Raw genomic sequence first — 21,372 nt, forward strand, 5'->3', positions numbered from 1 at the left:
AACTAAGCATAAGCAGAGCATGTCCGGCAGCAAGACTTCTGTTTACCATGCAGAAGTGCTGGAGTGCCAGTGTAGTAAATTGGGGGGGGGGGGGGGGGGGGAATGTGGACTGTGGTACCTACTGCAGGAGCAGCAGAGCAGAACTGCTGAGGGAGGTAAAAACCCATTCCGTGGCAGAGCAGCTGAAGGCTGGAACGGTGGCCCTGGTGAGCTGCTGCAGAGCTGGTAGGGAAGAGGACCGCTGACAAGTTGTATAATTTATAACCTAATGAGTCACCCTGAACCCAAACTCTAGTTGAAAATCAGTTCAAGCCATTGCACTTTTCTCAAGTGGAGTATGGGACTTGAATTTTATGTTTCTGTCAAATCTGGACTGCATGAATCAAGAAGTATTTCGGTTACTGGTTAAGAACTGGAGTCCATGGCAGGATGTGCTAAGCCTGGGAACTGCTTGCACAGTGAGGATGCACAGAGCAACCACAATTTTCCTCTCCCTTTCCAGTGCATACAGCACCTTGGAGACACCAATGCTACAGACCCTCACTGCTGCTCTGCACTGCCCACAGACACCAGTTTTAGTGCAAGGTCTTTCTCCAGCTGCTTAAACTAAACCACTCCCAATGGAAGAAGCCTGCCTGTATCAGTTAGGGTGCCTTCTGAGTCTCTGGCTCAGCTGACCTTTGACAAGCTTGTTTGCAAATCTCTCTAAACAGAGTTATAGGTCTGGGTGGTCTTGAGCCTGTGTGCATGTGCACAGGTAGATTTTCTATGGAGTGGGGCTGAAGGAGGAACATCCAAAGGCACTTTGGTTATGTTTTACAATAGTCCTGCCTCAGCAGCACTGCTGTAGGGTGCTGTGGCACAGCTTTTCCACTGTCTGCTGGATGCGGGAAGGCAGGGAGAAGTTGTGACACAGCACCAGGACCTGCCTTCCGCATTACAGCCTTTGCTGGCTAATGCCTTGTGCTTCAGACCTGCCCCTTCCAGCCAGTTCTGGAGACAGGCCCTGGACCAGGTTCAGTCATTGCTGAACTCAAATCAGACTCAAGGAACGCACTGGCTGGGCTCTAGGTGTGTCCAGCGGCTCCTTCCAGCAGTGTGCTACCTATCTGGACGCAATAGCTCTGTCCAAACTAGCAAGCTAAAGCAGGATGGGCTATAGCCTTGAACACCAGTAGGCAGCTACCACACAGTACTGGTCACACTCTCCAACGTGCTTGTGGTCTGTGCCAACTACAACTCTTTCAAGCAGTTCCCAGACATGGTTCACAAGATGCATGAGCCAGGAACTGGTCCCAGTAGGCAGCATGGGCATGCACAGTCAGTCCAAAGAGTTTGGCTGTATGACCATGTGTTGAGCTAGCCCAGCTGCTCTACTAGGAGCACAATCAGTACTAAGTACTAGCAGGTCACCTCTGTACTGAAGCACTTACATGCTGGAATAAGGTGTATTTCTAATACATTCCTGGTAACCCAGTCCCAGCCTGCATGAGAGCCCCTTTATTGAAAATCCAAACTACAGCCAAGTGGAAAATTTATGTGCTTTTCATGATTTCCTTGTTTTTCTTTCTCAGCACTGATTTGGTTTAAAGGAGATAGGTAATAAAGTTATGTATTAACGTTATGTATTTGCATGCTGCTTTTAAATTGGGAGCCAAATGTCATGATTTCTTGTGAGCACGCAGTGTGCATTTGGGTATGTAGGAAGGAAGGAGTGAATACAGAGCAACCTTTCTGCATCCAGGCAGAAAGAATTAGCAGCTCCACTGCTTCCCATGCACAGCAAAGAGAAAGCATTGCTTTGCCTCTAGTAGGTTCGCTGCAGAGAACCTTAGGGCAGAACGGCCATCCAAGCTACAAGCTGGCTGCTGCAAGGAATCACCGGCAATCACAACACTGCAGAAAGCTGGCTGCATCTCCCACTCTCACAGCAACTTCTGCTGGAGGCCTTCTTCTCATTACTCTGATTTTCAAGAATTGCAATTCATAGAATCATAGAATCATAGAATGGTTAGGGTTGGAAAGGACCTCAAGATCATCCAGTTCCAACCCCCCTGCCATGGGCAGGGACACCTCACACTAAACCATCCCACACAAGGCTTCATCCAACCTGGCCTTGAATGCTGCCAGGGATGGAGCATTCACAACCTCCCTGGGCAACCCATTCCAGTGCCTCACCACCCTCACAGGAAAGAATTTCCTCCTGATATCCAATCTAAACTTCCCCTGTTTCAGTTTTAACCCGTTACCCCTTGTCCTGTCACTACAGTCCCTAATGAAGAGTCCCTCCCCAGCATCCCTATAGGCCCCCTTCAGGTACTGGAAGGCTGCTATGAGGTCTCCACGCAGCCTTCTCTTCTCCAGGCTGAACAGCCCCAACTTCCTCAGCCTGTCTCCATATGGGAGGTGCTCCAGTCCCCTGATCATCCTCGTGGCCCTCTTCTGGACTTGTTCCAGCAGTTCCATGTCAATTAGCCCTACCTCAGCACCCGGTCAGGTATTACCCAGTTCTCAGCTAAGAAAGCTGATGTGCTGATATTACATGACTTTTTCTAAGAGCGCAATTAGCTACCAAGCAGAAATAGAAATCGAGGGATCTGAAAACTGGCTCATTACTCTAATGACGAGACTCACATTCTCAGACATAAGCAACAGGACAAGCCTCTGGCAAGGCCAAGCACACTGAGAACAAACGTGGTTTTCGCATTGCGGAGTGAGGGAGGGAAGGGAAATCTGTGTGAAGGACACGTGAATATCAATCGCAAATGAAGACTACCATCAGGTAAATATCACAAATAGAAATGGTTATTGTTCTGTAGTTCCCAGTTCTCAGAGCAGAGCAGAACTTCCGGAGCACTGCTCTGACACACTTGCCTGCCAGACCCATCTCAGGCACGGGGGTCAAATGCACAAGCAGGAGAGTTTCCTGCCAGCCAGACAAGAAGGTGTTCGGTATGGGAACACTGTGCTCCTGTCAAAGTGGAGCTACAGTGCAACACAGAGCACACGAGACATTTGTGGGGTGAAACAAGAGAAGGGGAAGAGGCCAGCTTCTGGGATTCATGACTACAGTGCTCTGTGGAAAAGAGGGGTACATGTGTCCAGAACTATTAATGTCTTTTTATCAGACAACAATGGAGCAAAGCACTCTAATAATAGAAGGAGCTTGGTTTTCTCTGTGTCTATAACACTATCTAGGCATCTAAGCATCAGAGGTGCCTGGGTTCTACAGAGCCTCCACTTGGTACTACAAAGAATGAAAAGCAGATTGCTCAGAGGACTCTTCAGGTCATTTAAGTCTACAATCTCACCCTTTGACTTCACCTTAATCATCTCTTAGAGATGTCAGTGCAACCTGTTCATAAAATCCTCCAAAGAAGCAGATCACAACCTTTACAAGAAATTCTGTTGCGGTGCAATTCTGCATTGCTCCTGGAAAAGATTGATTTACTCATCTCCCATGGACTTCCTTTGCAAACACTTCTTGTCCTTGAACTGGATGGGTGAATCTAGATGAGACTAATGTCATTGCATAAATGGAAGAATTACTCATCAGCTAGCTGCCTCTTTGCCAGCCATGGGCTAAGGACCAGTTCTCAATAGCATGAGACAGGCATAAATCCTAGCTACTCAAGCCTTAAAAGGTGTAATCATCAGCCTCCAAGAACACTGGAACCTGTTCTGGAGAAGTGGTGTCACCTTTGCTTACTGCAGAGACGCACAGAATCAGTGAACGTCCACTCTTCTCTTCCATGAGATGTAACACATTTTAACCACTTCTGAAGTTTTTGCAAATGCAGACTCTAAAGTGGAACAGATCAAAAGTGAACAATCTGCCTCAGAACAGTAAAGGAAAACTGGGAGGGGAGAAAACACAGCTGAAGCCTGTGTTTCTCACTGTGTTTACTGTGAAACTGTGTTTCAGTTAAATAGGTTTAACTGAAGCCCCAGAATACAAATAAAACGAAACTAAATTATAAATGAAGACACGGATCCATTCATCCTAAATAACATCAATCAAACATAAATTTAAACTTCAATTAAGGAATAAGCCTGGAGTTGGAGAGAGCACAAAAACCAAAATAAATATTCAAATACGCAAATGCAGCATTTTGGTGATGGGGACCAAAAGACTTCTGCGAGAGAGCAACTGCTGGTGGTTCTGAATTGTTTTGGGCCAACTGCACCACTGCATGCCTGTATCTCTGCTTTAGTTGAAAATTCTACAAAAGCACTGTACTTTTCCTGGCCTCTCCTGCACTGGTGGTGAGACACGGTTATTGAACAAGGAGAAGATTCAGGATGGGAGCAGTCTGAGCTCAGAAACATGAGTTCTAAATTATGTGTGTTCTGCCACCCTCTGTTAACAGACAGCCTCCACGGCCAAGCTCAGTAGTAACAAAAGAACTGCAAACACTTGGCAAAGGGAAGATAAAGATATTACTGATCAGAACATGTGGAAGGAGAAACCTTGTGTCAGCAGTGAAGGAACTGTGCTACACTAACAGCCAGTGCTGTGCAAGCCAAGCATATTTCACAGGCAAAAGTAGCACACAAAGGAGGAAGAAGAAAGCTGACAATGGTGTAATGAAAGAGATCTTTCTCCCTTAGGACCACTGTTCTGAGGGATAAAATCCGATGTGGTATCTTTGTGTGGGGTCACTCGCTACTTTCACTTGGCGTGGTGCCTACTAGTAACACAGCGAATGCCTAATGTATATTTTACACACCCGCTGAGCATCGAATGGGACTGAGTTACTTGCAGATGTCATTTTTATGGTCAATTCGCAGCTGACAAGTAATCCACATGTATATGTATTAGTGCTGAAGTTAACAATTTGTGCCTCTTTCTACTTCGGTAGATGAGTCCGATCCGACTCAAAAGATATGTATGTATTAACTCAGTAATGCCACTTAATGCTCTAGAGATCTATTTAAGAAAGCATTACAGGAGGACAAACACAACTCCGCTGCCACTTAGGGAAGGAAATAGTTGTCATTTTGCTGAAACTTTTTCAAGAAGAGTTGACAATTCAGAATATGGCTTTTTACTTTATAAGTAATGGGCAATAGTCTGGAAAAGCAATAAAATAGTTTCCTTTCGTAACATTTATACCTTTAGGTGAGCGGCTACTGCTGTCAGCAAAGGATTGAAATGATGAAAATCAGGAGGAAAAAAGATGTAAGCTTTCACCCATCCTGGCATCTTAGTATAGCAAATTTAAGGCAATGGAGATGAAACCATGAAGAATTATAACGACCTGAGTGGAAGCTAAGCGGTTTGGGTAGGTGAGATGTGTCTGCTGCTGCACTGCACAGCTACGTATGTAAAAATGAACTGTAATTCATGTGTATAAGGACTCAACATCGTGAGAGGAACTGCAGTGGCCCAGCAGTAAATGTGAATTATGGCCAGCCCTGAGCGTAGCTTCAGTACCTCCTGCCTTGATGTAACTCCTGTTACAAGTATTTTGCTTGTGTTGGGCCCAACCTGTTTCTTCAAAGGGACAGAAAGAAGTGCAGTACAACACTCCTCCCTTACCCCAACCTTCTTTTACCCCCTGGGTTGTCAACTGCTGTGAGCATCAACAGTGGCCACTCCTTTTGCTGACAGCATACAATTATGGCCCATAATCAGATAGATTCTTTACATTCTGTCCTATCTTTCATGCTTGCTCTGGAGAAGTCATAATTTCCCCCCAATTTTATCTAAAACAGTTCATAAAGCCAAACAGAACAACACTGTTCTCATGAGTCTCATTAATACAAATTGCCCTAAAAGTCACAGTCACGTTGCACTGTTTCCGCTGTATTTACAAAAGGGAAAGCATTAAATCACAATGCTCTATTTCATTTGGAAATACATGCATAAATGCAAAGGAATTCCTCAGTGGCTATACTGAGGAAAGGTTTATTCTGCAGCTGTAGCCTCAATTATGCTTGACATCCATAACTAAGTACTTCAGTTTCAAGGGGTTTTTCACTGGCAATGTTACATTTCCATATAAAATGTGTGACATTCTGCCCTTTTACAGTTTTATGTGAACATTAACTTTATGAATTTGCTTTCTGCCTCCCCCCTTGTATAACAACTTCTGCCAACGATTAAAAGAACCACGCTGACATTTATCTTGAAAAGCTATTTGAACACAACTTAGTGTTTATTCTTTTCCTCACTGTCTACCAGACAGTGAGTGTGATATGAATTAACATATTTAAACCCCCTTAATTAAAAATGTGAAAGCTTTCTAGACTTTACATATCAACTGTGACCTACACAAGTTACAGTAATGCATGTTCTCATAGAGGAAAGGGAGCCTGGCCCTGCTCCCATTGTCATGAAGACCAATATACTTGCTATGTGAGGCCAAATGAGCACAGAAAAAGAAACTGATGCAACTATGAAAGGTTCAGCGTCTGAAGTGGGAGAAAAATCTTGCCCAGACTGTCTTCCTTTTTCCAAGAGATAGGAAGGTTTAAAGTTAAATGACAGCAATGGAAAGGATCTTTGAGACAGACAGTTTTTGATAGTACGTGCCACGCAGGTGCTAAGTGTGACAGGCAGTCTGCTCTGAAATGCTTGCTGGTTTTTTGGTTTATGTTTTTGTTGCGTTATTCCCTGGAAGTGCTGGATCACTTAGCAAAGCACACAGACCAGGTACACAGCTGTAAAAACACTCCACCTTGGGCTTTGCAGGTAATCAGAAGACGCAGACACACAGCCCACTGTTCCCCTCATGTGGCTCTGGGGCTGCCTGTGGGTGCAAGACACAAGAGCTGCTTCTCTACTCACATCACATTCAATCCCCTCTCACTGTGACAACACAAAGCAAACTCACCCCAATGTGCTCAAAGAGAAAACTGCTTTTGTCCTGCCATCTTCCAAACCTTTCTTCCCCCTGCTAAAGGAAGGTGCTGACATGTCATTTCACTGTGCCCCTAATGATAACCTTGTGGAAACCAAACCAAACAACAAAATAATCCTCCCCTGGCTTCCTCCAAAACCTGCCAGAAGCAGACCTGGGACTCTTAAAACACCTTATCAGGAAGAAATTTTCTGCTTTCTCTTGTAACAGCAATAGCAGAAGTCAAACTTAGCAGAACTACTCAGTCATTACACCTCATTTTGACAAGCTGCCGTAGAGATGCTAATCCAGATTTACAACAACCTCAGAAAACAGCCAGTCTAAACCAGGATCAGTGGCAACACCTCCTTCCAAATAACTGTCCCATTCTAAAATGTTGCTGTGAAAAGCAGTGACGTTGTTCCAGACTATTGGTTGTTACTGACTTCAGCTGTTTTGAAAGAAAATTATCTGCTGTCTCCCTTACACATGCAATAGTTTGACATTCTCTAAGGAAACTAAGACTTAACGCTAGGGATCTAGTATTCATCAACTTTTTCCTTAAAGTTCTCAGTAATGAAAGACCATTTAGGGATAACTGAACTGTATTTCTCTCACAGTGATGCTCTGAGAAGCTGGTGAATCTCTCCCACCTGCCCAGGTGCCATGTACACAGAGTCCGCTGAACTTCTACCCCTCCTTCCAAACACCCTGCTCTGTCTTCAGAAACTCCAGTGGTGAATGGAAACTCTCTGAAATCACTCACGTTCCTCTTCTTGGAACACAGTTAAAAGGTTGTTTTGGGCAAGTATTTTCGTATCTCGCAAGAACTCACTTCCGTAATTTCTGTCAGCTGAATGCTCATTCTTGGTGTTTTACAGTTCTCTTCAAAGCTCTACAACATAGCAGAGTGCAACACCATCTCCACACACAAGAAACAGCACTTGTATTTTTCTCAATGCTTAGTCAAAATAATAAAGTCATAAAGAGATCCAACGGCCAGGATCTCACACCAGAAAGCTTGAAAAGGAAATCTGGTACAAATGTTTAACGATGGAAGTGATTAAGCATTTGAACAGCTTATCCGAGAATGCGGTAGGTTTTCTGTCAGATGAAGCCATTAAATCGATACATTTTTCCAGAAGACATGCTTTAATTCACCCAGAAGTTATGGAAATCAGTGCAGGATTATTAGGTGAAGTTCTATCATCCCTGTCATGCAGAAAATCACTCAGTTGAAATGATCCTTTTTTAGATTTCAATTTTTCTGACTCGCAGACATTTTCTGGGCTGTGGCACCACAGCCAGCTACAGCTGAACTCAGGCAGAACCAAGATTATGCTTGCTACAGAGACAGCGTCTCCCTCAGCATCCGGGATCAGGCTGTTAAACTGCGGTTTTGAGGTCCTTTGGGACTCCTCAGTACCATCAAGTCTGTGAATAGCAACAGCTGTGGAAAACCCCGTAAAAAATGAAACGCAGAGTATTGCACACAGCCCTGGTCACAGGGATCCGTGTATTTGTAACCTCCAGGCTGAACTACTGCAATCCTCCCTATGTGGGAAGGAAACCACAGATGTGGGGCTCCCCCAGCAGGGACCAGAAAAGCCCATTTAATGGCCAGCCCAGGACACTGCACACACCAGTCTGTGGTCCTACCCGCTGGGCTGGGATCCCTTCGCCAAAGTAACGCAGCTTGGAGAGTGCCTGCCCTAATTAATATCCCAAAGGTCTGTCCCATGTTACCTGTGAAACTGCCTCTTCCTCCATTAGGCTGATGCAGGCAAGCTATAAAGGAAGGGTTGCAAGGAGGAAATTCTTCCACAAAGTATGTACCTCTGACCACTTCTAATGGACCCACAGAGTACAGCAAGCCTACTGATGGTTGGCTTGGCCTTACCCCTCCTCAACATCTGGATGGATCTATGAACTGGAAGAGGTTTGTACATGCCAGAGCAATTCACTCATCCACTGAGAACTTCCTAAATTACTACAGCCTCTCTGTGTCTGGCTATGAACACCAGCAGTGCACAGACCCACGCAATGCTCCTCCATGGCATCCTATTACAACTTGCATGTTGGGAGACAGACTGGGCTCTTCCACAGGCAGCACTCAGCTGCTCCCCTCCATTCCTGGACTGAAGGGTTTTCCTGCTAGTTGGATTGTGGGTTTTAATCTGAGCCCAATAAAGGTCCAGAACCATACAATGTCGAGCAGTTAGGTGCTTATTAACCAGTGCCGTCTCCAAGCTGTGGGGCATGAACACCTTTGTGGAAAGTAATGTACTCTGTTTGCACAGTCATGACTTCATCTCCTTCTGTCTGCCCCAGCGCACAGAGGAAAACAATAATGTGTTTAAATTTAACAGTCTCTTGTATACCAACAGATATTCTTCCTGCCCTATTAAACAAAGAGTTTTACTGTACATTAATCCCACTGGAAAAAGGGAACAACCACAGCTGTGAGTATGACTAATGACTGACCCAGACTGTTACAGATGGCAAACAAATTGTGTCAGAAATATCTGCAAAGTCAGCTCTTTTCTCAGGCCACTACTGTATAGATGAAAGTAAAATTCTATCGAGAAAGAAACAGAGATTTCTACTTACTGATACAAGAAATCAGATCATTAAATCTTTCCTTAGGAAAGACGGGATTTTCCAGCCCTCGGAAATAGAGCTTCAGTACTCCAGCAACTGAGTTAATGTCGTGGTTACTTTGGTCATCTGCCAAAGGATTTTCACCTTAAAAAGTAAATAAAGTGAATGAAACACACACGCAGGAGCATTCTTGCATGCAACATTTTTATAAGTGAGTGACACTTTGGGGCTTTTTTGGTTTTAGTGTGTGGGAGGTGGCAATGCAAGCATTCAAGTAAGATAATAAACAGTGATTTAGAAATCCCAGGCTATGATTAAACTAAAACTGGCAGCCTAACTAAAGCTTCCTTTAAATTACATAACCGAGTGATCTCTTAGGTCCTGAACTTCCAACTAGGTATGTACAGACATGCTGTGATTTACAGTTAGCAAAATGAAAAAGCCAAATGTTCTTAACTGAATAGGGTTTTGCAGACTATTCTTTGACAAACTGAGTCAGACACCTCTCTGAATTGGAAACTTGTCTTCATTCTGAAAAATTAAAACATTCAGGCATATGTGCAACCAGTTTGTGAAAACACTGGTTAGGAACTGGAACCCTAAACTGGAACATCGGCCATGACTGAACCACGTGTCATTTTAAAGACTTAATCTTTGTTCGGAAACACTTTAAAATGGATGTATCTTCCAGAATAACACGGGAATAAACACAGGGATAAAACACTGTTATTATTGCAGAATAACACTGGAATAAACAGTTAACAGTAAGGTAGACTTAGAAGCTGGAGAACAGGAGGATGTGGCTTCACTTAGCATGTAAAAACAGCTGCCTCAAGTATCTTGTCAAAGATGAGATCAGGTTTAACAAGATACGCAACTAATCCTGAGGAGCAAAAACACTGTGTGCATGTTTTTCATGCTTTTAGTCACCAGACTTACTGCTCCAAGGGTTTTCTCATTAGCAGATGATCTGCAAAAGCTTTTTCCGGAAATTAAAATCCCACCTGCTATGCGCCAACAAAAAAGAATGCAAAACCAAAAAACCCCAAGTAACTAGTATTGTTTTAACCCAGTTAGGGGATTGCTGGATCCTGGCTCCCCTTGCAGGGCAATCCTCGGCTGGGTGTTGCAAGCCACTCATGTTTAAAATCTGTTTTCACTTCCCAGTATTTTTCCCATCATTCCTCCTCTGGGGCTGGAGTTTCCTTCGGGAATGAAAACAGTTGTTGAAAATGGAACGACTCTTTTACAGCCTGTATTCTCATTGATTGTGATGCCGCTTTGGCAGAGGGACCAGAAGGTTGAGCCGTTGTATTCCAGAAGATCAAGTGAGAGGTTCTCAAACCGCATTAAGTAGTCTCTTGAATCTAATTCAAAAACATAACCTTCCATGTCTGAGTATCTTGAAAATAAAATACAGACAAACTACTGTTTGCAGTTTATCATTAACATAAGACTGAAGCTCACGGTTGATTCATGAATCATATGCCTCATCTAAACAAAATGAAAAACAACCTCAAGCTCCTAGAACATTAACAGGGGAAAAACACGCACATGTCATCATTATACTTCATCTTTAAGCATACGACAGTGCAAAGTTTTAGGTGCAGTACACAAAGTGCATACAAACTGTTTAAACAGCTGAGAAAGTAATTAGAATTTAAAGGATTTTTGAATGCCAGATATTAAGGTGCTCGAATAAATGAAAATGGCAATTACCTCTCTCAAATGAATTCTTAATATCATTGACTTCTACCTGGGAACCAGACACTCTAAAAATTCCCTGATGCTGAAGACCTGCAGCAAAGATGGGAGACAGCGGTGAGAAGTTAATCTAGTTTTCAAAGTACTTTTGATGTCTGCTTTAAAAACAAAGCGGTGGTGGTAAACGCATTATGCAAAAGATGATACACAAAAAAGTCTGGGCAATAATGAAACGATATAGGATGCTTCAGAGCTTACCATATAAATTGATAAATCTGATACAGCTTTCCACGATGAGAGGAATGACTTGTCCTGAATCCTGTAAAAATAAGTGCAGAAAGAGTAAACTGCAGATCGGAAAGAGGAAAACTCCATACCCTGGACTGAATGTGAATGCGTATTTTCCTGGTCAATCCAGATGGACATACAGTGCTGGCAAAAAAATACACAAGAAAAAAATGATTTCTAACAGAGTTCTCTTCCCATGTAGGGACAGAGGGAAAGGAATGGGTGAAAAGAAAGGATTATGGCTCTTGGTTAAAATCACTGAATTGGGAAATTCAGAGACTTCATACTCTTATCTCTGCCACAGTATCTGGCTAACACTGTATGTGACATCTAAGCTCATGCATGTGTTTTAGATTTTTGAAGCAAAATGAGTTAAAGCAGTGAATTTGCTTTTTAAAAAGTTTATTATTAAGAATAATAATGAAGATGATCCCTCTGCATCCATTTAACTTACCTTTCTTTTCTTCCTTTGCCCAGAGAAGCTGTGGCTGCTCCATCCCTGGCAGTGTTCAAGGCCAGGCTGGACGGGGCTTGGAGCAACCTGGTCTAGTGGAAGGTGCCCCTGCCCCTGGAACTGGGTGATTTTTAAGGTCCTTTCCTCCCCAAACCATTCTGTGATTCTATGATTCCTGGTGGAGAATGGACCTGATTCCTCAAGGTACCCATTTTTACTTTTTGGTAAAAAATATTGATCACAAACAGTTGACAAGTCCTTTCCTGGACCTGCTGGGCTACCAGAAATGTTCTTGTAGAAGAGACACCAAAGGACACTGCATGGAGTACCAGGTGTCTCCCTCCTGACCTGAGAGCACTCCTACACGCTCTGCTGATTCATGTGTCCTAACATAGTGCAGGTGATTGCCTGGTATGTTGTTTCAGGCTGCTCTGACTAGTGGGTGATGAACTGTTGCCACCTTGAGTTGAGCAGGTGGTTCAGCTGTCTCTTGCATAGGCACAAAGGTATTGGGAAAGGGGGGTCACAGCCTACACCTCCCTGCCTGCAACTGATTTGATCAGTAATCAAAGGTGCTGGTCTTCACCATGTTACAGCAGCAGGTCTATAGCTACATCTCCAGAGACATAGAGGTGTTTAAATAAAGGAGAAAAAAAGCTTTTTTAATGGGAGGGGGAGAAGATGATGATAACAGTAATTTTCAGTGAGTTATTTGTCTTTTTCTTTTAAACTGCTGATTTTTTAACAAGAACCATCGCAGTCTTTCATCCGTGTGTTTTGGCACTTCAAAAAAAAAAATGGATGTTTTAACCCAAGCACATTAATGACTGCAAGTCATCAAATATCTATTAAAGACACAAATCGTATGATTAAAAATTAGTGAGAAAAGTTGGTGCTCCCACTGGAAGCATGACTGTTTCCTAAATAACAGGTACCGTTGAAATTCTTGTCTTGGAAGCTGTAATTTTTCTTTCCAAATGAATTTCAAATACGTGAGCACTCCGAGAGCTGACTAATCCGTTTGAACGTTTAACATAAAACCAGTCTGCATTACAAAGCCGTGAATTTAAAAGCACCCTGTAACTGAGAGTACCCATCTCCTTTTACAAACTAGTCCTTCATTTTCATGCTCAATTACACTCATGGGAAGTTTATGAATTAAGCCCAAGTAGAGGAAAAGGCAACTACTAAAAAAAGTCTGAAAAATAACACACAGTGAAGCAATGAAACAATGCACTTCCTGAGCTAACCTAACCCCTGACTATCTGTGTACTCCACGTTGGTTTAGTAGGGCTTACAAAAGGCTGTACTGCTAGTTATGCTATTTAATTTATTATTATGGTAATTTTATTATCGATATTATTATATATTATGCTAATTTTATTACATTACTATATATAGATTATGCTAATTTTATCATTATGCTATTTTATTCATTATTATGCTAATTATGCTAATTAATTATGGCTTGTTTGTCTTTTAACTTAAAACCTGGCAAAGACTGGTGAGCCAAGAACTAGGAATGTCTGGATGAACACTGTTTTTTTGCATTGTGTCATGATTCAGTAACAGCTGGATAACCCTCCTTCCCCCTCCGCCCCCACCATGAAACAGGTCAGCTACTAAGCCCAGGGATACTGTCATGTTCACCAACACTGAGCAGCCTGGCTCTCCAAAAAATACCCATATTATAAAACATGCACAACATGCACCCGTATCTCCAGATAGTACACTGGTTCATGCAAAGAATGTAAAGCCTTGGAAAAGACACTGTTTGCAGTAAGAAATTATAACAAAACAAATTATTTTCGTATCTGGTTTGGGAGACTCTGTTCAGAACCATGCACGACTTTGTGGTTAAGTAATTCCCTAAAATAATTCCCTGGAATGATCTAAACTAATTGGATTTTGGATCTAATGACAGGAAAATAATTTGAAGTAACAATCTGTGCTGGTCAAATGTCAAGAACAGTGACCCTACCGTTGCTGTAAATTAAATCTGATGTGTGTAGTCAGTGAATGTATGTTTGGGACTAATTATCATTCCTTATGATGCAAAAATGTAACAAAAAGCAATTTTATGCAATACTGTATTTCACTAGCTGTTGTCTTTTTGTGCCTGTCAAACTAACTCATCCCTATTAGGGATGACACGGTCTTTGGGCAGGGATGCTTTCCTAGTTAGCTCCCACACTGGCAAACCTGTCATAAGTCTACCAGCTTTCTTTTCCTCTTTCCTTTTGAACAACCAATTAGGTAAGACTCTCCCCTCTCAAGTGAGCCCTGTCACCCACACTGCCATGTAACGTAACCCTTTTCTCTGCGAGGGAAAATGACAGAGTACCATTTCTATGTGCTTCTTTAATCCAGGGCCTTTTTGTTGCGTGGTTTCTGCTTCTTTGCTTATTCTCATCCTTGAGTGAGAAACTGTTCATGGTATTAATCTCTTGCATCATGGGATGATTTCCTGAAAAGTCTTTCTTTGCACCTCACAGCACTGCCTGCATAATAATAATGGCTTTCCCTGTAGTTGTACTAAGGGACGGCTGAAAGCTCAGTTCAAAGACACATAAACTGGTTATGGTGCCACTGAGCACAGAATTTGTTCCGCACAACATTTGCTGCTAGTTATATTGCACAGGAAGAAAAAAACAACCTTGTCACATTCAAACCCAGCTCACAGAGCTTGCACTCAGGGATTTAATTCACTGTACCTATACATGTATTGTTTTAAAGAGATTTTATTAAGATTTCTTTCCTTTGGCTCTGCCAGCTAGTGTCCAGAGGCACTGACTGTGATGGGCAGGTGCTTGTTAATGAATAAGTAAGAGCTGTCATTTAAAGCTATGAAGACTCCAGAGTTGAGCTCTGGTACAGTTTTGCTTGCTGTACTTGTACGCTCATTTCTTAATGCAAACTTGTCCCTCCAGGTCTTTGAAAGAACTAATTTTGAGCCAGGCGTGAATGCAACCCGAGAGTGAGGCGGAGATGGTTCTCTTGTCACCAGAACTATACCTGATGTCTCGTGTGAGAGTTCCTTCGGCCTCGGCTAGAAGCATTATTAGAAATAAAAGTATGAAAAAGAAGAAGATAGTAAATACAGCAAAGATACAAGATCCAGAACAGCGGTGATCACAATTTCACACAATATAATAAATTCCTAAAGTCATAGGAAATCAAAAGCTGGATATCAAACCCAGGGTAATACTGCTTCTCCACAGACTTTGAATAATGAACATAACGAAAACGGCAAGCAGGAGATCGTGCTAAGTCATGGGATGCACCACTACATCCTATCTTCTACATGATGCTAAGTTTCCTAATAAAACCAGGCTGCCAAATACTGTCCCTACTTGATTAACAAAATCGTAGGGAGGCTAATGTGAGAAATGGATCCCCCTCTTTCCCTCTGACTTCAGGAAGTATTATATTGATCAACCGGGAAAGGAAAGAGCCCCAGGACAGACTTATACATAATGATCTGCCTCAGCTCACGTGAGGTGGTGACCATTATAGTAAGAAGTGTTGAGATCAGCCACTGGGGTGGCTGGTGCCAGTACCTTGATGAATGACTCCAAGTCACCATTAAACAACTTAGCACTATACTGTGATCGGGGTCTGGGCTTCCTGTGTTTCTGGGGCTTAGGGGGAAGATTTGGAGGCCTAAGGGAAGGGAATATGATTACTGAGAAAGGTAGAATTAAGTCACACAATAAAATGAAACGTCTGTAAGCTCACGGCAAAACAACAGAACACTGCAAAGGGAAAAATAAACAGAGAACTTATCACATAAAGACTTTCCATCAAATTTAAACCTAACAGTGATTAAAAAGCGGAGAAAACCTCCATCAAAAACACGTCACTTATGGATAAATGGCATACTTTATGAATCCCTGCTTTGCTGTTTTACCATAAACATTTATTCCAAACACTGCACCATCGGAATGACCTGTTGTTTTTGTTGTGGTCACGCATGAAATGTGCAGCAAGCACTGGAATTCATCCTGCCAGCTGCAGCTGAACACAGGCCACTCGAAGCATCTCTTATCAAGCAGAGAAGTTGCTTCATGCTGGAAAAAGCTTCAAATGCAAATTAAGACTGCTCAGCACACTCCGAAAATGCTTCAAAACCAAACCATCTGCATTTTCAACCGGAGCCAGGAAGGCTGAACAGCTTTAGCCTTCCACATCCAGCCATCAACATCTTCACACAAGAAAAGAAACACCTTGCAAATTAGCTAAAGGGATGAAAAGAATATAATCAACTTGAAACAACTAAACAAACGCAGCATAAAGCAAAACAACCCCGAAAAGTAAGAACACACAAAACTTTGGGCTGCAAACGTTTACCCAGTGTTATACATGTGATGACTACAACTGAGATTACAGGAAATAAATATTATCTTCCAGGTCACAACTGATTTTGTGAATGTCATGCCAACAGCTACACGCCAACAGCCTCCCTAGTTCCCTGCACCAGCAATTCAACGTTTCTACATGTCTTTCAGGAATGAGCAAAAATTGGAATGTTTCAGTGGAAACAGTGAGGACCAGTAATGCACAGAATACTGAAGAGGGGGACTTTGGTCTGTTGGGGTACTACCTGCTATTTTAGAATCATCTCTAAAGATATCCTCTTCCCTTGTACAATTTGACTTCAAAGAACATTTCCATTTGCATGTTTTACAGTGTGGAAACTTAACTGAACCTTGGGCAACAGGCAGGCTCCAGCTGAAGTGGGGGAATTGGTGCTGAGGCAAGACCTATTCCCTGAGTGTTTCTTTCTCATAGTGACCAGCTGTGAAAAGATAGGAGATAAGATGGCTTCAAGCTGCTCCCCCATTTTACTAAGGTAAAATCATTGCCTAAATCCATCATCTTCTTTCATTTGCTTCGACAGCAGGGAATTTAGGATGATGTGAGCCTGAGGAGTCACCTGCTTTGGAGTCAAGAAAGAAAATTTTCTTCATTAGACATAAGCTTAAGCTTACTGGCTTCCATGCATTCCTGGTAGCATCTGGGGGCAGAGTTTAAGCCACAGGTCTCACAATTAATGTCAGCAATTTGGAAGGATGCTCTGATTTGTTACTGCTTTTTAACTGGGGTTATGTAAGGAAAGGAAGTGAGTACGTCCAACTTCACAGAGCTAAAATAGACCATGGAGTAGTGGGAGAAAGGCTAATCTGAAGTCTGCGGAGATATCCCCAGGAATATGGGGACCAGGCAGAAGAAATTATACAAAACCAAGTGATCCAGCAAAGGCGCAGTCAGAGCCAGATTCAAACTTCTTATCTGGAGGGCAAGACTTTTCTATTTATTTATTTAATTCAAAGACGAGGGGTGGTGGCAAGGCCATTCCATCCAGGAAGCAAGAAGGAGGAAGGTAAGGCATTGAGCAAGGATGTATTGCATGGAAAGGGAAGAGTAAGACCAGGAAAGCTGGCCTGGATGTTCCTGCTGTCACCAGCACCATCCACAGAAGCACGGGGCCCATAGCAGTGATAGGACTGCATCAAAAGGAGCGTGACCAGCAGGTTGAGGGAGGTGATCCTGCCCCTCCACTCTGCTCTCGTGAGACCTCACCTGGAGCATTGTGTGCAGTTCTGGTGTCCTCAACATAAAAAGGACATGGAACTGTTGGAACAAGTCCAGAGGAGGCCATGAGGATGATCAGGGGACTGGAGCACCTCCTGTATGGAGACAGGCTGAGGAAGTTGGGGCTGTTCAGCCTGGAGAAGAGCAGGCTGCGTGGAGACCTCATAGCAGCCTTCCAGTATCTGAAGGGGGCTTATAAGGATGCGGGGGAGGGACTCTTCACTAGGAACTGTAGTGACAGGACAAGGGGCAATGGGTTCAAACTTAGGGGAAGTTTAGATTGGATATAAGGAGGAAGTTCTTTACTGTAAGGGTGGTGAGGCACTGGAATGGGTTGCCCAGGGAGGCTGTGAATGCTCCATCCCTGGTGGTGTTCAAGGCCAGGTTGGACAGAGCCTTGTGTGGGATGGTTTAGTGTGAGGTGTCCCTGCCCATGGCAGGGGTGTTGGAACTGGATGATCTTAAGGTCCTTTCCAACCCTAACTATTCTATGATTCTGTAACACACACAAGTGGCAGCTGCAAATTCAGTTGCCATTGCCCCCCACAGTCTGATACCCTGGGGGCTGCAGTGCTCCTCTATGTTTGTGTCTGGAGGCAAGTTACAGGTCCGGCATTACACAAATGAAAAAGTATGTGGTATATAAAACAGGGAGATCTAACACTATGTCCCTTTTTCTTCTGTGAATACATAAGACACATTTAAGTATTGAAGACATAGATGCTGGGGAGGGCAGGTATTCCTGTCCAGAGCTATGTTAACAAAGATGCAGCATATCCCCTAAATTAATCTCTGTATTAGGTTCTTCTGAACTATGTATCCTGACAAAGTGAATTACAAACCATGAGAGGCAAGGTATCTCTAGCAACTGAAAAATGCTTCTTTTCTAGCACCAAAAAGCCCCCTGCAACTTCTAAATTTGATGTGTGTTTCACATGTATTTTTAAGGATCTCCCAGCTTTGCCCATCCTTGACACTGGCCTAAGCAGCTCACAAAAATGAGGAAGATGAGCAGTCTTAATGAACAGCATGCAGAAGCAGAAATGCCGAATGTTAAAACACACAGGGCCTGTACACAATTTATGGAACAGCAGCAACAAAATGGAAGTCGTTCCAAAATTTGTAATTTCTAAGATTTTATTACATTTGTAACTCTATATCAAGTCAAATAAAGATATCTTACCTTGTTGTCATGTATTCTGCCCTGTGACCTAGAAAAGTTTAATAAACACGAAACAATCATTTGCAGGTTTCAGTTTTTTAAATCTGAATTATTCTTGCAAGTTACTTTTAACCCTACCTTTCATGTTACCAGCAAAAGATACATAATTATGCAACAAACAGGGCAGTGCAGTTATCTGCCATCTCCACAGTTACGTTCAAAATACAAACACAACCCATGTTATGGAACAACTTTAAAGAAGCTTGACCATATATTAAAGTCACCTAATATTGTAAATAATTTGAAGTAGAAATCCAAACAGTGTCTATTGTTTGTGCTCAAGTATTTTACAGGTTAAAAAGTATGGAAAGTATGGAAACAGAGCTGTGCCAAGATTGGATTACATCTCCCTTTGTGCCTAAACCTGTTCAGTGCTGGAAATGCAGAGCTCTAGACACCAATGGCTCGGGAATTGACAGACTCCTTCCTCTCTTTTGTCTGTGTATTGCAGGAAAAAAATACAATGCTACCACTGGGAAACACCACAGAGAACTGCAGAGGATTGTAAAGAAACAAACACTGTATGCCAGGAAGGTTCCTGCGTAGCCTTTGCAGAGCACCAGAGCACTGAGTGAGGCATGTGCACCATGTCAGCTCATGACAACGAAAAGCAAAACAATGAAGCAGTATGAACAGCACGGTATGGTAAGTTCCAACCAGCCCAGTCTTCCCAAAGGGGACCGTGCCCTATTAATTTATTTGATCTCTTTGAACACGCCAGTTGGATAAAGGAAAATTAGCTGAATTAATTTACTTAGACTTTCAAAGGCGCCTGATAAGTTTCTTCCCAAGAGGCAACTGGAGCAACTAAATAGCCATGGACTAAGTGGCAAAATATTCTCATTGATCAAAAACTAGTGAAGAAAAGGGAAACCAAGTCAAATTAAATGGTGGGGTTTTTTTTTCATCATGACAAGAGTGTAACAGTCATTTACTCAAGCCTCCCCGTTAGGACCATTTATGGAATACATAATACATTTACTGATGTCCTGGGGAGATCACAGGAGGCAGGATACTGTGCAGATGACTGAAACACTTTTGTATCCAGTCCTGACAAAACTGTGAAGCCCTTCAGAGGGGTTTAACCATGTTAAGGAACAAGACACACAGTGGCAAATGAAATTCAGTATAACAGGTTCAAGTAAGATATTAGGGAAGAAAGAATTAAACACCTATGCAGCTAACAAAAATACAGATAATTAGAGTGACTATGAAAACCACCCTTAGCATCACTCATGTTAGGTCTAAGTACACGGGTCAATTTGAAAGCTTGTCACACTGCTGAGAGAATGAAAAACAGTGGTATGCAAAACGCAATGGTATGTGTCAATGTCCAGCCGCACTTGAAATACTGAAAACCCTAATCTGAATATACAGCTTGCAGAACCAGAAAAGTGGAAATCCATAGAAGGTGGCACAAAGAATAAACTCTGGGCAAAATCTCTGGCATTAATAAGACATGTAAAGATTGCTGGCACCTCTTTTAGAGAGGTGGAAAGGAGGGATGAAATAAGAGTATGTAAAATAACCTGTGACAGAAAAAGGGTAAGCTAGGAACTTCTCCCTACTCGTACAACTGAGGGAAGCCCATTGAGTTTAAGAATCTTGATAATATAAGCTAATAAAAAAAAGATGTCACAAACCCAACATCTGTGGGATTTTAAACACATCTCTGATATTTAACAGATTAGGACAAAAACCTATCTGGGACACAGGGGCAATTTCTTTTACAACTGCTTGTCCTCTGTCTTGCATTTCCCTCTGCTTTGTTTATTTGTTCATTTGTTCATTCAATAGAGGAGCCTTGTGTCTGAATTAATACCAGTACCAGTGAGCTTCCTATGTTTAGCATCAATTTGAGTATTTCTCGTTTCCTTTTCCAAATTTGTAGATGAAGACTCAGCACAGAGCATTCCATCTATCCCCCTTGTGCAGATCATGAATATCTATCTGCTGTGTCCATAAACAGCAACCGACTGTAGTAGGCTGGTGATGAACTGGAACAGAAGCCAGACACTGTCAGTGCTGTGGACACCAGATGGAAATCTGGATTTATTCAGCCTACATCCTAAAATTGTACATATTTAAATAAAAGCAAGAGAGGGTGCCAAAGGAGACCTTACACTTCAGACAATCCTTTCTCTCTCCCCAATTCTCCCCTGCATTACTTAGCGTAGTACCCCGTGTTATTTGTCTACTGTCTTGCTGACATGAAAGGTTCCAGACAAGGCAGTTAGAGTGGAGAAGAAGAGCAGTTCATTTCCTACGGATTAATTTCTACACTAGCTACAGCAATAATGTTCATAATTCTACTGTAATTATATCCTTTCAATCACCCTTATTCAAGGAATGTACAGAATCCAGCTCCTCCTTCCCAGGCATGGGCATTTTAATGCAAGACATACCTCAATAGAAGGGGGTACTTGGACATTTCAACCTGTAAGAATGATGGCTTTTGATCGAACTATCAGCTTTAAATGTACATTTTGGGTACTATTTGTATGTGCTGTGCTATGCTATGATGATGTGACAACAACTACATGCAAAACCACTGTGGGCAACACATATTAACTACTGGCGGTTACAGCTGGTGGGTCGAAGAGAACTCCTCAAACAGAAGGGTCCAAGCATGCCTGAGCAAGGCAGAACAGCCCAGAGCCTAA

General features: G+C 42.6%; 1 protein-coding gene across 4 annotated transcripts in view; it reads right to left on the reverse strand.

Moving 5' to 3' along the window:
- Nucleotides 1-21,372, reverse strand: part of SRGAP1 (SLIT-ROBO Rho GTPase activating protein 1) — a 148,296-nt gene that overhangs the window by 17,971 nt on the left and 108,953 nt on the right. The window contains exons 11-15 of one of the 4 annotated variants that reach the window (XM_065683502.1): nt 18,671-18,698; nt 14,908-14,941; nt 11,409-11,469; nt 11,166-11,243; nt 9,456-9,590 (exon numbers count right to left, since the gene is read on the reverse strand). In XM_065683502.1, coding sequence (XP_065539574.1) covers nt 9,456-9,590; nt 11,166-11,243; nt 11,409-11,469; nt 14,908-14,941; nt 18,671-18,698 — 336 coding nt within the window. Of the gene's footprint in view, nt 1-9,455; nt 9,591-11,165; nt 11,244-11,408; nt 11,470-14,907; nt 15,556-18,670; nt 18,699-21,372 lie in introns of those variants that run through there. The other 3 variants (XM_065683772.1, XM_065683682.1, XM_065683592.1) reach the window with 3 other exon arrangements.

The sequence above is a fragment of the Lathamus discolor genome, chromosome 1 (genome assembly GCF_037157495.1).
Source record: "Lathamus discolor isolate bLatDis1 chromosome 1, bLatDis1.hap1, whole genome shotgun sequence".
Lineage (NCBI taxonomy): Eukaryota > Metazoa > Chordata > Aves > Psittaciformes > Psittacidae > Lathamus > Lathamus discolor.